The sequence below is a fragment of the Lissotriton helveticus genome, chromosome 5_1, assembly GCF_964261635.1.
Source record: "Lissotriton helveticus chromosome 5_1, aLisHel1.1, whole genome shotgun sequence".
NCBI lineage: Eukaryota > Metazoa > Chordata > Amphibia > Caudata > Salamandridae > Lissotriton > Lissotriton helveticus.
The window spans coordinates 936898892-936915312 of NC_136065.1; the positions used below are offsets into that span (position 1 = coordinate 936898892).

At 46.3% G+C, this 16421-nt stretch overlaps 1 protein-coding gene across 2 annotated transcripts in view; it reads right to left on the reverse strand.

The window, feature by feature from the left end:
• BTAF1 (B-TFIID TATA-box binding protein associated factor 1) overlaps nt 1-16421 on the reverse strand; it is a 984515-nt gene that overhangs the window by 98243 nt on the left and 869851 nt on the right. For both annotated transcript variants that reach the window (XM_078643429.1, XM_078643428.1), the window contains exon 33: nt 432-557. In XM_078643429.1, coding sequence (XP_078499555.1) covers nt 432-557 — 126 coding nt within the window. The remainder of the gene's footprint in view (nt 1-431; nt 558-16421) is intronic.

Here is a 16421-nt window from a genome sequence, read left to right on the forward strand (position 1 = left end):
TTGATACATGTTCTATTGGACCTTCTCATGAGTGCTTTGGTACCTACTTATGCTTGGTTTTCTGCACTGTGTCTTTGGATCCTGTGCCTCTCTCCGACTTCTTTGGTAGTACTGGAGTTAACAGGAGGTGTGATTGTCTGTACCACTACTACCACTTTGTAAATTTAAACTTGCTGCTTTATTATGGAGTCTTGGGAGGTGTCAAATGTGCCTGTAATTGCTGCAGGCACTGCATGGTCTTCTTGAACTACTAGCTAGAACAATTTGTGAATATATTAGGAAAAGATGGAGATCATAACAATAAAACAGTCTGTGCAAGCCCAAAGAAATGGAGTAACTAAACTGATACATAGATTATAATTACAAACAGAAGAAATAAAATGGTTTGAATGTGAAAAGACAGTTACGAAAATGATAGCAAACATCTGTACCTGGAATACATGGCCAGTAGCTTTAAGTTTTGGCTTTTCATTCTCCTCAGCCACTGTGGCTGATGACACAGTTTCATCAAGATCACCCTTAGCACGGGACTTTGCAAAATCTTCATAGAGTTGTACCTATTGATTAAAAAAAATTGACTCCTCTCAACATAATTTGCATCAAGTAAAGCAGAAAGAGCAAAACAATCAGACACCTTTCCAACAGAACATGCTGGAAAGCTGATGAAACAAATGCAGATGCCCACTTACAGTTAACATTTCATGGAACTAATGATACTATAAAGAAACAATCTAAATACTTTAGAGAAGAAAGCAACAAAACATTTGGCTTCCTGTAATAAATCTGACTTGTGCTACATATTTCTAAATTCTATATTACCAATGCAGGTTGAACTTAAAATAAAACGATAAAGGACTGCGCGTGCCATTTTGACAAATAGTGCGGCAGGCTTACCAGTAAGGAAAATGTTACTTACCCTGTAAGGGTCTGCTCGCAGCATGTAGTGCTGTAGATTCACATGCGGTGCATACTCCTGCCATCCAGTGTTGGGCTGTGATGTGTGCAAGTTGTTTTTCTACAAAGAATTCTTCTCGAGTCACAAGGTAGTATGACTCCACCTCTTTCTTGCTATGCGCATGGTCATCTGCTCCATTGTTATGTTTTTTTTCCCCACGACTGGTGAGGGTGACCGGAGCAGAGCAACAAAAGAAAGATAGAAAGATGACCATGCAAGGAATACAAAAAGTAGGGGTAACTTCAAAGGCCAGAGGCATCCGTGGAGGTGGATGGGCACATGTGAAGCTACAGCACTACATGCCACTAACAGATGTTTACAGGGTATGTAACATTTTCTGTCCAAGGCATGTGTTGGTATAGATACACAAGCTGTGCATAGACTGTAAAACAGTCAGTCCTCCCGATAAGCAATGGCTAGCCTGTGGATGTTTAAGACTGAAAAAGAGTATGTAGTACAGCCGGACCAACATTTGTTTGTTGGTGGGCTAATACGTCTACACAGTAGTCCCTTGAGAGTGTGTGGGGTAGATCAAGTAGCTGCTTTACAAATGTCAGCAATTGGGGATGTTCCCTAGGAAGGCATTAGAGACCCCTTTTTTTCAGGTGGAACAGGCCCTAGGGGAAACAGACAAAACTAGCTTTTGCGTAACAGGCTTGGATGCATTTGATTATCCACCTGGCTATGCCTGATTTTGATAAGGCCTTTCCTTTATGCGGTTCAGAAAAAGCAACAAAGAGTTGCAGAATTTTTTTTTAAACAGTTTTGTCCTATCTATATAGTACATTAGGGCATATTAGACAATTAAGCTATGAAGAGTCCTTTCTGCAACCGGGTAAGGTTGTGGAAAGAAGGCTGGAAGTTCTATAGACTAGTTAAGGTAGAAAGAAGAGACCACCTTAGGAAGAAATTTAGGGTTGGTACGAAGGACTACCCTATCTATAGGAACCTGAAAGAACCATTCTTACAAATTTAAAGCCTGGAGCTCACTAACACACCTACGTGATATGATCGCTACTTTCCAAGTCAGAAACTGTAAGGGACATGACTGAAGGGGCTCGAACTGGGGCCACCATAGGTTTTGTGAGGACAATATTAAGATTCCACACTGGGGCTGGAGGCACTAGGGTAGGAATGAATCTTTTGAGCACTTCCATAAAAGCTTTCCTACCTGGAATTCTGAAGAGCAACACATGTTGTCTATTTTGGAGATATGCAGTCAAACTGCCAGGTGTAGCTGAATGGAGGTGAAGGCTAGACTACACATTTGGAAGAGTAGAAGGTAATAATATTCTGAACTGTGGCTGGCACGGGTCAAATGTGGTCTGAGACACAGTAATAGACAAATCTCTTCCATTTGCCAGCATAGCACGCACGAGTAGTGAGCCTTCATGTTTCCTTAATAACCATGCATTCTGGAGGTTGATTGAGATAGCCAAATTCCTAGACTCAGGAACCAAATTGCAAGGTTGAGACTCTTGTGGTCGGGGTGTCTGATTTGTCCATGGTTCTGTGTGAGACGGTCTGGCTTATTATGGATCCTAACCTGTGGAACCACCAAAAGCTAGAGGAGAGTGCTACACCATGGTTGTCTGGCCCAACTGGGTGCCAATAGGATGAGGGAGGTCTGCCACAGCTCCTGAACCACAAATGGAATGAGGGGGAGAGGTGGAAAAGCGTAGTCAAATATTCTGCACTAGATCATCCATAGTACACTGCCCATGGTCTGTAGGTGCGGAAATCTGGATGAGAAGTTTGGGCATCATGCGTTTTCTGCTGTGATTAGGTTCACGTTCAGAAACCCCCATTGGTGGAAGCAATAGAGGACTGCTGGGTTAAGCTCCCACTCGTGGACTTGTTGCCTCATCCTGCAGAGAAGGTCGGCAAAGTCTTTGCCCATTCCCGAGAGGTATTCCACCAACAAGTGGATCCTGTGGTGGAGAGCCCAATGCCAAATAGACTGAGCTAACAGAGACCTGAGGGGAGCGGGTGCCCCTTGCTTCTAAATCTAATACAAGGCTGTTATGTTGTCTGTCCATTCTCGGACTACATTGCTCACTATGTGGGGAAGGCAGGCCTAGAGGGCTAGATGGACAGCTAGCAGCTGGAGATAGTTGGTGTGGAGATCTTTGTAAGTGGGACCACACTGGTCCTGGACAGTCAGACCTTGTAAGTGCGCCCCCACCCACTTGGGGATGTATCCGTTGTGACTGTGATCTGCGGAGCTGGGTTGAGAAAAGGCCACCCCCGCAGCAAGTGGTTGGTGTTCCAGCACCGCAAAGCGCGATGGGTGCGGGGTCTGTTCAACACTAGATCTTCCCAATGACCCTCCTTTTGAGACCATTGATGAGTTAGGCATTTCTGCAGCGGATGCATGCACAATCTTGCATGGGGTACTATAGCGAGGCTGTAGGCCATCATCCCTAGCAGGCGCATGACTGGCCTTCCTGTTGATTTGGCTGAAAAAGAGACAGCAATGTTTGGAAAGACTGGAGTCCTGCCGGACTGAAGTATGCCTTGCCGACATCTGCATTGAGGATGGCTCCCAGACGGACAAGTTACTTACCTTTGGTAATGGCTTATCTATTAGAGACAGTCTAGCCGCAAATTCTTTACCTTTGAATTCTCCCCAGGCGCCTGACTGGATCTGGAACTTTTTCCAGCAGAACCTCTGCACGTTGGTTGAAGGCATCGTGTGACTCCATAGAGACGCCGTCCACTGGATGTGATGTCAATGGAGTCCATATAAGCCCATCCCCAACGCGTTGACCTCAGTTTCTTCTGTGATCAACTTCCGCACCAAACCACGGAGCAGCCTTAGAAACTGGCTATGGAAACAGATTGCCACAAAAATAGATACATCTTTTAATTAACCACTACCCGTTGTAACGTACTATATAATAATTTCAAGGAAAGGATGTCGGTGAGAGGACAACAGTTTGCAGAACGAGGAGGATGGGTGGGTCAGTAAGGAATCTGTGGTTATACTAGGTGCTGGACTTGGCCCTTAGGGCAGGTTCACCCCTAGACTTTTTGCCTTTAAATGGTGACCTGGTGATGGTGATTTTTGGGTTCTGCGCACTTTCACTGTGTCCCAGTGGAAAGTGCGTGCGCACTTTGAGTGCATGTGATGAGCTAGGTCTGCCCTCCCATAGGATTGCATGGGGAATGTCTGTGTCCCTGGTAGTTCCTGATGCGTGGGGAGTGTGGGCTCGAGTTTGGTATGTGTGAACTCGTGGGAATGAATGCTGCAAAATGGTGTATGCGGCATGTATGTGTCTAGTGGGGAAGTACCACTTCTAGACATGGCTGTGTGTGTGCAGTGAGGGTGCTGGCGTGTGATTGGCTGGAGCTGGCTGGCATGCCAGGCTCCAGGAAGTCTGGATGGGTCTGCCCGGTGGCGAGTGGGAGATTAGCATGCTCATGGCTGGGGAGGAGTGTACCTGTGTCCTGAATGAGGCTGGGTTTTCCCCTGACAATGCTGGCTCCGCCCCCCCCCTGTGGTGTGTCTAACGATCCTAGCCCTGCCAGTGAATAGAGAGGGTGGTTGAGCCCATCAACAGTGCTCACAGACCAGCTGCGACTGGTTCTGCCCCCACCCTGCACCTACAGACAAAGGAAATGGAGTATAAAAATGGGGCTGTGCCCCCACAGAGGTTGTTCTCTTCCAGGATCCTGAGGGGGCTGCTGCTGTTGCTGGGCCAGAGGACCGCCACTTGGAGTGTCTCCCTGCCTGGAGACCCAGTGTGCTGGCTCTGGGCCCAGCCTTGCCCCCCTGCCTGCCTACAAGGACTTTGCTGGATCCTTTCCTGATTTATAGCGCTAGGAGCGCTTGGCTTTTCCCTCCTAGCGCTGAGAGCGCTTTAATTTTATCTCTAGCGCCTGGGAGCGCTGCATTTTTGACTTGCAGCGCTTGGGAGCGCAGTGGTCACCCCTCTAGAGCTGGGAGCGCTTTGTCTGCAGAGGCCGGTGCCCACCCGGCATTGTCCGCCCCAAGCGAGTGCCACCTCGCTTATTTTTGAGTATTTTGTCCCCTGGCAGGTGCCACCCTGCCAGGGACCTTGCCGACATTTTTCGATGTGACTTCGAGGGAGCCCACCCCTCGGTAAATTGATCCCCGCCTACGAGTGCCTGGAACGGGCCGCCGCGCTGCCCGCGACGACCCGGAAGTGGTTGGTCGGCCGGCCAATCAGAGAGCGGGCCGACGGAAGTCCCGCCCCCGCAGCCGCGACCCGGAAGTCAGGCAGGCCGGGAGCAGGACAGAGAGGCAACCGGAAGCGGACGGGAGGCCACCCCGCGCTCCGGCGAGAGAATTTGCCCGCAACCGGCACCTTCCACGGGGCTCCCAGGAGTGAGGGAGAGCCCCGTGGTGACCGGCCTGAAGGAGAGGGAGCCCCCGAGGAGCGGGAGCTCCCGTGCAGAGCCGCCCGCCGCCCCAAGCCGAGGAGCAGCCCCAGAGAGGAGAGCTGCAGCCTCCAGAGTCCCGGTGAGTGCTGCTTGTGTCTCTGGTGCTGGGGGGGCATCCTATGTATCTCGAGTCCCTTAAAGGAGGGACTCCATTGTTCAGGGGGCATTCCTGTTTGCGAGCCTTGCGAGGCTCAGGCCACATCTGTTTTTGAGCCCCGAGAGGCTCCCCTCCCTAACTGAGTCACGAGCCTGAGAGGCTCTAGGGGCATTTAATTGTTTTGGAGCATAAGTGAAGTGCGAGTCCCCCGAGAGGGACTCCAACGGTGGCGATCATTGCGTGAGAGCCCTGAGAGAGGCTCAGCAGCGCCCCATTTGTTTAAAGAGCCCAGAGAGGTTCTTGAGGGCCACAATAGTTTCGTAGAGCCCACGAGGGGCTCAGGCGCATTATTGTTGGTTGAGCCAGAGAGGCTCCTGAGGGGCAAGGGGACAGCCATTTCTGCAGAGCCTGTGAGGCTCCCCCATCGTGTTGGCCCCATCATTGTTCTTCACAGCTGCCCAGGACTTCGTGGGCAGCTGCTACGTTTAGGCCCCCCTGACATTGGACACAGGGCGTCCTAGCCCTAGAGAGGCCAGTTGGCCTAGGGACAGTCACAGGTGGTGACTTCTGTGAGTTTGGCGCAATTGTTCATTTTCTGCACCTCTGAATGTGTTTTTATGCGTCATGTGCCTTGTTCTTACACCGCTGAATGTATTGTTGATGCATCATGTGTTTTCCTTCCTTACACCGCTGAATGTATATTTATGCATCATGTGTTATGTGCTTACAACCCTACAGGTATTGTGATACTTAGGTGGTTGTTTTTCTCCTAGTGCAGGTGGTGCTAGTGAGGTCCTGGTTACCAGTAGTTACTGGTTGTATGCTACAGTAATTTTATATTCTAACTTCTAAGTGCTATTTCTAAAAAGTGTTACTTCTAAAAGTGTTGATTCCTGACAGTGGTCCAGGTGGCCCTGTCTTGTACATATCCCCTGTAAATTCTGCCCGTGCCTCTGGCACATTGTAAAGTGTGTGTTTTATCTAATGTGTTTTGGTGTAATACAAAGGCTATTTTTACATATAACCTTGTGTGGAGTTTCCTTTGTGGTGGGCCTTGGGAGTTGTTGCTGGGGTGCGTGCGCAAATACTTAACTCACATCGCCTCCAAGTTTAGCCTTGCTGCTCGCGCCACGTTACCTAGAGGGTGAGCAGGGGTTATCTTGGCGTGTAACTTCCTTGCCCTGACCTGGGAATGGTGGTCTCTGACTGACTTTGGCGAAAGCCCTGGCCAGCCAGGGATCCCATTTCCAACACTAGGTCTCTACCAGATAAGGTATTACCGAAGGTAAGTAACTTGATCATCTGTCAGACATCTAGCCGCAGATTCCATAGCTTAGAATTAGATACCATAGAAACACTATCCCTGGAGGTGGGTATGCAAACTGACCTACCAAAAATTCGGTACATAGTACCAGCCAGTCTAATGAAAGACAGAAAAGACCAGTGGAGTGAGAAAATAAAGTGAGAAGAAAAATACACCTCACCATGAGTACTGTGGAAGAACCAAAGACAATAACAGTAACTAAGAGATGGGGAGGCACAGGTAAGCAGAACACATGGCAATGGAAAACGAGGATATGATTCAACATATTACCCAGACCCAAGGTAGGAATTGGAACCATGAATAGCTGAAGGCCGGAAGGTCAGGGCCACAGGAACCATAACAGAGCAAAGCTCCACGTCCAACAGCAATTAAGACTATCTGGGGTGAAAACTATGAGAAGAAATCTCAAACACATGTACAGTAGAGAAAGCATGAGGCATGTTTCCACTACAAATCTGCGAGGAAAAACAAAAACAAGACTTGTCCAGACAGAGGAACACCGCTAGAAACACCCAACAGGGAGACCCACAGAGAGATGAAGAGGAAAAGCAATGCATACAAAACTATTTCAAAAACTATCTCGAAAAGGTGACACAGAGGCAGAGTTACGAGAAGACATAGCTATATAAACATCAAGATACATATACCTATATATAAGACATACACATGTCCATACAGCATTGCCATACCGCTAGTAGATAAAACAGTGATATATAAAATATATCAATGGAAGAACGAGAGCAGCAACACGCTGACATTTATGAACATAAGTAGTATGGTGCTAAGCAATCAGCAACATACTACAAAGAAAAAGAAGGAAAAAGAGGGAATCACACCTCAACCAAAGAAAAACTGGTGAAGCATTAAGAAATTATTTTTTTGTTTACATTTGTTTATTGAAGTTTTCAACTTTTCAAATTTCGAATCTTTGTTTTACACATATTGGGTCATACATCAACAAAACATTTTGAGGCTCAGCTATAAATGTTTCAGGGCTTGTATCTACAATGCTTCAGCTTGATTAATAGTTACAGAGTCATGCCTCACATATATGCAGTATTCTTGATGCATATTGCCAACAATTTCAATCTTTATGTAACATTAACATATCATAAAAAAATAGTTACCCCCCCCCCTCGCATTTCCTGTCAATAAATCAGCATTCTCTCTCAGGAGTTCTACATCATCTTCGCGTTATGTTTGTGCCACCGTCGCTCACCTCTCTCCCACCCAGTGTTGGCTGTCTGAATTCTGGAATAGCTGATAGATCGTCTGGACAGATTTCAGGGGCTCACCACTCCCACAGTCTTAAGTATCTGCCTCTCTGTTCATTGTTGGCATGCCTACTTGCCATACGCCCTATGTTATTAAGTCTTACACCTCATCCTGTTCAGACACGTTTTCCCGATTTCCGATGAAATTCTGCCATAGTGTGTGGAAATCTGACAATATCGCATCCCACATCGCTGCCAGTGGCTGTTTCCGAGTACCCACTGCGTCTCCGCTGAGGAGCGCTATGCTTTCTGCTTGTGCCGAACAGAGAAGTGATTGGAACCAGGCCTTCGCAGCTGGGGGCTCAGGGGATTTCCAACGCCTTGTGAGCATTTGTTTGGCCACTATGAGTCCTAATCTATATAACGGGTTGTCACTTTATGCTTTTTGGACCTGTGATATAAACCTAGTAGGCATGTCTGCCACGTCCAATCTAAGTTGTGCTCCATACACTGAGCCAGATGCCTGGTGATTATGTCCCAGTATGGTCTGATAACCGTGCATGCCCACAGCATGTGCAGTAGATCTGCTCCTGCCATATCGCATCTTGGGCATCCGGCATCAATTTAATTAACAAAGTGATTTATTTTGGCTGGTGTTAAATAAGCTCTGTGCACTATGCAGTACGGGATGAGCCGGAATCTGGCATTCCAGGGGATACGCGTGGGGCTCACCAGAATGCTCTCCCATTCCCTGTCTGTACTGTGTCGCTGCAAGTCATCATCCCAGTGGGTTCTGATGGATAATAGTGGCCGCGCTGTATGTCTACGTAGGGAGTCCGACAACCATCTGACAACCATCTAGGCCTGTGCCTAGTTCGTGTAGGTACTGCAGCGTTAAGCAGGTGACAGGCTCTTGTGTTACATCTCCCCATAGCGTGCACCACCGCTGCATGTAATAAGAATTGTCTCTGTGGTAATCCGGGTTAGTCAGCAAGCATCGCAAATGGTAGCCGGTAGCCATCGCTATGTAAATCTCCTAGAGTGTGCACTCCCACTTCTTCCCAACAGGAGAATTTTACGCCAGTGATGGCCAGCCGGTTCCTAAGTGTGCAGACTCTAGGGTAGAATGGCGCATTACGGAGTGACCGTTTTTGAGAGTCTTAAGCTGCGGTGGAAGCATTATAAGCTACGTGTACTAATAGTTGGGTCCGCGACAGCCCTTTCCTGCCTGGATGGAATATCGTTACTATCTGGGAATGAATGTATCCCGCTACAAGCGTGGCAGTATCTTCTAGTTGTCGCGCACTTAGCCACCTGGCCACCCACTGGAATGGGGCTGCTAGATACCCCCATGATCAGTCGAGGGGTACATTTTAGTTAGTGCTACTGTGATGCTTGATCCATGCCATGTGAATTGCCTCATATCGCACTCGAACCCACTGAAAAAAGCCGGTCGAACATGTATTGGTAGGTTTGTGAAATGATTAAGAAGACGTGGAAGTACCACCATTTTGAGAAGTGCAATACGTACTATAACTGTCAGGGGCAGAGTACTCCAGAAGGTCATTTGTGTGTGTATTGCTGTAACCGCACGAACCAGGTTGCCTTCAAAAAGGTTTGCATGTTTCCCTGTATATGAGTCCCCCTAGATAGCGGAACGTTGTTAGTTGCCAGTGTACTAGCATACCGCTAAAATGCAGTTTTGGGTCCGGTGTGGATTCTGAAAAAGGATATAGACACAATTTTTCCCAATTCAGTCGGGAGACCAGAGACAGAGGCAAAATCTAGCAAAGTTTTTTCTATTGTCGCGCATTAAATCCCGACATCTCTGAGATAGATCAGAAGATCATCAGCATACAAGGAGACGGCGTGTATCCAATCTCCCAAACGGATACCCCATTCCTCGCGACCCATGCAAAAACTCTGCTAATGGCTCAATGGCCAGCGCAAATAATAAAGAGGAAAACGGGCAGCCCTGTTGCGTGCCCTGTTCGATTGGAATCTGGTCAGACAGATACAGGCCTGTTCTAACTCTAGGCATGGGCTGTGTATAAAGTAATTTTACTAGCCCTAGAAACTCCTCCCCTAGACCATATTTCCGGAGTGTAGCAAACGGGAATCCCCATTCTAGGGTATCCAACGCCTTTTCCAAGTCTAGTACTAAGCATCCAGAGCGTGCCCATCTCTCCCTTAAATAATCTGCTACTCTAAAAAAAATGCCGTAAATTCAGGGACGTGGAACGGGCCGGTATGAACCTATTTTGGGCCTCATGGACCAGATATAGCACAAGCAGAGCAAATCTGTCCGCTAACATTTTAGCTAGTACTTTGTAATCCGTGTGTGAAGCATTAAGGAATTATGCTAGCCGATTAAAAGCCTGAAATAAGGCTGATGAAAGCCACATCATGGAAGAAAGCGGCAGGAAACTGAACATTGTGATAAAGAATACAAGGGTGAACTGGGCCTAAAATAGGCCACGGTGAGTAAAGGCCAACTCCTGGAAGGCCGAGACTGTCAGAACAGTGAAGGCTATCAGACAAAGCAAGAACCGATGAAAAAGTAAAACAACATAGTCCCATAGGGAAAAGAAGCTGCATAAGGTCCAAGATTTTGAACCAATAATGAAAAAGCCAATCGAAAGGAAAGGCAAGTGAAATAAAAACAAAATATGTTCATTAGAGGAACAGATGTTCCACAAAAAGCAGGAATCAAAATTGAGGAACGTGAAGGGTAATCACCTGTAAACCCTGAGTGAAAGGAAAAGCAAGTGCCAGGACTAAGTCCTGTGTATAATATGCCAAGCACAGTGTGTCCAAAGAATTGACGCATTTGCAGTAAAAAAGAAGCAAACCACCACAAAGCAGGGAAAAAAATCACCTAATGAAGAAGGAACTCAAAGTGACACCGTGGCAATAACCAATTCTTGAAAACAAGCCTATATGACACCGTATAGCACAACAGAACATAACTGTTTGCGAAAGAACAACCAAACTTACAGGAACGGAAGCCCAAAGATGGAACTATTGGCTAGCAACAAGTAGTAAAAATCCATATGCACATGGATGAAGCCATTAACCTACAGAAGGAGCATGGCAGAGAAATGGAATGTAAACATGCCATGCAAAATAGAGGCAGCAAGGATAAATACGTCGCATATATGCAACAACTGTACTCGGTGCCTGACAGTCAGAACAAGGACACAAGGCTGGTCGTAAAAAGAAAGAGGGATTCAGAGACTCTCATGCCCCACCACACAGATAAAGAATGTAGAATAGACCACAAAGAAAAGAGATCAGCAGGACAAAAGCAGAACAGAGGAAATATCACTCCGTAACCTGCTGAAGAAAGGCAAGAAAGGTCGCCGAAAGAAAATGGCGACAAGTGAAAAATGGAAATCACTGGTCAGGCCCAGAACGTGGATTGCCAAGTACAGACCATACTAGACGTTCCACTGCTCCAGTGGAAAATTCTTTAAAATAAAGGTTGAGAGAAGGGAAACAGGGCTAAGGATTTTCACTACCTCAACTGTCTCTAAAACAGCACAAAGCAGAGTCAGCATGGGTGCCAAATAAATAGAGGCCATCAAAAGGCGATTAAAGTGGATTGGACTGCCTCCGAAAATCCAGTGGTACGAAGGCAAGCCCACCGGAGCAACTCCACAGAAGACGCCATGTCCCAGCCAACCAAATCGTTGGTGTTCATCCCACACCAATGATTAATTTAGCAACCGGTTGACCATCCGAAATCAAATGGACCAGATCGCTCCGATTAGCATCCGGGAGCGATGGCAACAGCTGTGCCAACTAATCCCATAAATATACAGGAAAAAAGGGAGTAGTTTTAACTAAAACGAGTTCCCATCAGTCCACCATCGAGACCGCCCTTCATCATCTGGGATCTCTTATGCATATATAAATCACAATCAGGGGTAAAAAAACCTGTGCTGGCGGGTAAATACACCATGCGCAGGAAAAACCCAGTGTTGATGCTGATGTGAAAAGAATGGCGTCTCTAGTGGTGAACTGAATAGCAGTGCTTAGAAAAATGTGAGTTTGTGAAAAGAAAGAGAAGAAGGCTCTAAAATTAGGTCGTGATCGGGAAAACAATTTTAATAACACCCTCACACTCCTAAATCAATAAAAACAGTGCAAATTAGTGGTATAACAAATGTCCACTAAAAAGGATGTAAGGTCGACATGTTTCTGCAGACAAATGGGGTCTAGAGATCCCCTGCTGCTTCCTCAGGACCATTAGTGCTACTGCTAAATTAAATAACGTAAACCATATCACCTGAAAGTGTATGTGTAATCATCTTCTCATCCTAAAATTTAGGAGGAAAATAGTATATATGAAGGTACAGTGTCAAGAATTCAATTAAAACAAGATAACATGCACGTTGTGCCCTAGGTTATAATGTTATGTAGAATGTGCTAGTCATAAGCGAATATTGACCAACATCTAGACCGTCAGAATCGATCATAAATCACTAATTTAGTAAGTTTTGCAAGTATAAATTCACTCACCCACGTGATGGGAAGGAACAGCTCCACCTCACCTGGCACGAGCTCAGGTAGTGGATGCACCGCACTATGAAAGAAACAACAAATAAAAGATGTATCTACATCTATATACAATCCTTAGTCAAACCCGTCTCAGCATGCGCCACACCCGCGTCACACACCCACAGATGCCAGGGAACGTCACCTGGTCGAGTTTACTATTTAACGTAAAATGGTGGTAGTGGTCATTAGACCCAAAAAGCCAATAGTAGCCGGTCCACGCATCACCCACACAATGACTCACCTCTCCGTCGGTGCACCGGTCGTCCCTCTAAGCTCTCTCGTAGGGAGGAACCGACTCGGTGCACCGGCGAGGTTTTTATGGCTGACTCTCTTCCGCACTCGGCGTCGGGCGCCTAGTGCGTGATGACGTCGGGCGCGCTGGTGCTGGTAGGCGCGCTGATAGTATCGGGAAATGTAGTTCACAAAGCTCATTAACACGTATTAGCGGTTCGAATCCTCAGTTGGGGACATAAAAAATTGGGGTAGTAGTAAATGGTTTTTAATTTTACTACTTTTAGTGTAATTTCTTAACAATAATAGTCCGGAGTACAGAAATTACTAGCCGGATTTATATGGCACCAAGTAAAACAAAAGAGACCGAATGGAGTAGGGATGGACCATGTTCCTGATTGTTCGGTCAAATATCGGCCTCTTCCAACGCGCCTGGTGTGTAATAGCATCAGACGCGTTATTCATGGTAGGCACACTGTTTATGTCGGGAGATATAGTTCCCGTAGGCCAAGATATCCCACATTCAAGGTTCGAATCCTCATTGGGGGACGAAAAATTATCGCCAGCTTGTAAATAATTAATAATTGTATCCCAGTTGTTATGGTTATTACAATAATCAACCAGGACATAAGCAAGCCAGGGCATAAAAAACATTACCCAGAATCTTTGGCCAAGTTCTCTGCAGAGACCGTATATCCATATACGGGGGATAACTATGTACCGGCGGCTTTTAACAACAATGGCCGGTTGGGATCAACGTATGGCACGTCAAATTCAGATGAGGCTTCTACAGACTCAGATTCCTCTAACCAAGGCAGCACTAAAGCGGGTTTGAGAGGGCGAGGTAACAATAGGAGAAACCGAAGGGGTTATAATTCCTATTATACCCAACCTCCTTTTCCATCATGGTGGCAACCCTCACCTTGGGGTCCACCGTCGTTTCCCCCGCCAGGTCCTTTTGGACCACAACAACCATACCCAGACTTCAACCAGCAGCCTTTTTTAGGACAGGGTTTCGGACGTCCGAGAGGCAGACGGAGAAGTCAACAACAAGGTCAAGTGCGTTGGAATCTTCCTCCAGCAACTATGGACCTGAGAGACGGCAAAAAGATCCCGAGGGAACAAGCAGGAACGTCAGCCTCGTGATAAATCTAAGCAAACATGTTCTGACTGACACCGAAGAACTGGTCCTAAATAAAGGACTAGGCTTTGTGAAAACTAATAAGGGCGACCCGTTTCTTATACAAACAGAAATGGCAAAATTCTATCGTAAAATCAGGCTTCACTATTTGTTTGCCAATAAGACAACCATAACACAAGGTGGAGACACAGAGAACACAGGCCTTAAGAGACCATCTCCTTTTAACCCTAGTACAGCAGGGTTACCGGCTACGGTACAGGCTTTTGAAGAAGCCGTGAATCACGACCTGAGTCAGTTGTACCTCCAACCCCAGAATTGTTTTGTCAACATGTCCAAAGTTGAACAGGAGGCAGTTACGACATTGGCAAATTTGGCATCGGTGGTAATTAAACCAGCCGATAAAGGTGGGGCTACTGTACTAATGGATGTGGATATATATCGTGAAGAATGTATGCGCCAGCTTAATGACACTAGGGCGTATCGCAAGCTCGACAGTGACCCTACTGACAGGCTGACCATAGTCATAGGCCATATTGTTGAGGAAGGCCTTGCGGAAGGATGGATTACAGAGAAGGAATCCCAATATCTACGCACGGTCAATCCAAAAATGCCGTACTTCTACACACTTCCAAAAGTACACAAGCCACAACGCCCCCCACCCGGTAGACCCATCATATCGGGGATTGGTTCACTGTTGGAACCTTTATCTACTTTTGTAGATTATTTCCTGCAGCCTATCGTGCGGGAGATGCCCACTTTCCTTAAGGACACTAAGGATGTCCTAAGGATTTTGCCTGATATTGAATTTAATGCAGATCTCGACTTCTTAGTGTCCTTTGATGTGGAGAGTTTGTACACATCAATCCCACAATCTGAGACATTAGAAGCCATTGAAGCCCTTTTAACCACCAGAGATCTTAATTCAATCACTCCGGTCAGTTTTATCATGACTTTGGCGACCATCGCCATGACTGAGAATTTCTTCCAGTATGAAGAATCCATCTACTTACAAGTTAGCGGGACGAGCATGGGAAGTGTTTTTGCTCCCAGTCTCGCTAACTTGTATGTTCATACCTTCGAACAAACACACGTACTCGCAGACACTAACCCCCATCTTCAGTGTCTGCGAGTGTGGAAAAGGTATATAGACGACATTTTGGTCGTGTGGCGGGGAACGGAAGACGAACTCCGCCAATTCCATACCTGGTTGAATGAGAGAAATCAGTATCTGAGGTTTACCATCGAGTTTGACAAACATCAACTAGCATTCCTGGACTTGTTAATTTCTGCATCAGGAGGGGGTTTACAGTCTGAGTTGTACCGAAAGCCAATGGCAAGGAATTCCTTGCTTAGCTATGATAGTTTCCATCCTAGGGCATTAAGGGATAACTTGCCCTTTGGGCAATTCCTCCGTATCCAGAGGAATTGTTCCACCAAAATGGCTTTCGGCACACACTCTCTAGCCTTAGAGAGAAATTTGCAAGACAAAAAATACTCGAAACGTCTCGTCAAGCAATCTAAAAAGCGGACTGCCAATAACAACAGGGAACGTTTGTTAGAACCGGCACCCCCGAAAACCCAGCAAGAGAGAATTACATGTGTAAATACATACAGCACACTCTCTAACAAAGTCCAGAAAATTGTTAAAAAACATTGGAAGATCCTTAAGACAGGCACCGATTCTATACCTCCTCCATTGTTTGCCTTTAGGAGAGGCCAAAATCTGAGAGACCAGCTGGTCCACACCAGACCTAAAACTATGCTTCCACGGGCAATTGGTACATTGTGGAATATGCCCTCAGTTACTGGACACCATCCCTGTGGTAGCGGTGCGGCTTGCCCCCAAACCACCAAAACATTAACCATAGACATAGGCACTAACAGACCATGGCAACTGAGACGGTTCACAAACTGGAATAGTTCGAACTTGATCTATTTAATAACCTGTCCTTGCAAACTGAACTATGTGGGGATGACCACTAGAAAAATCAAGCTCAGAATTTCGGAGCATAAAAGTTCGATTCGTTGCTGTAAACAAGCCACAAAAATGACAAATCATTTCTTGCAAGTGGGCCACCAACCTACTGACATTGTGTGGACGGTATTAGACCAACCATGGATTCCACCCTCAGTAACCGACATTTCGAAATTCCTGTTCAAATGTGAACAAAAATGGGTTTACAGACTTCGCAGCGATAAATGTGGGGTGAATGAAGAAATCCCATGGATGTCTCTTTAATTGCTAGCCCTTTTTTTGAACACTGCGATACTACATGACATGGACTCTGAATATCACTATTGATAATAGTCATATCTGATTGTGAGATATGATATGGCTAATCCTAGTACGTATCGCTTAAAGGAGCGATAGGCATAAGTGATTTTGTCATCACTGATTTCATGAGAATATGTGGTCTACTTCTCATATATATCATCTGCATGGGTGATATGTAAAGGGTTATGAGCAGGTCCAACTGTCTCTTACCATT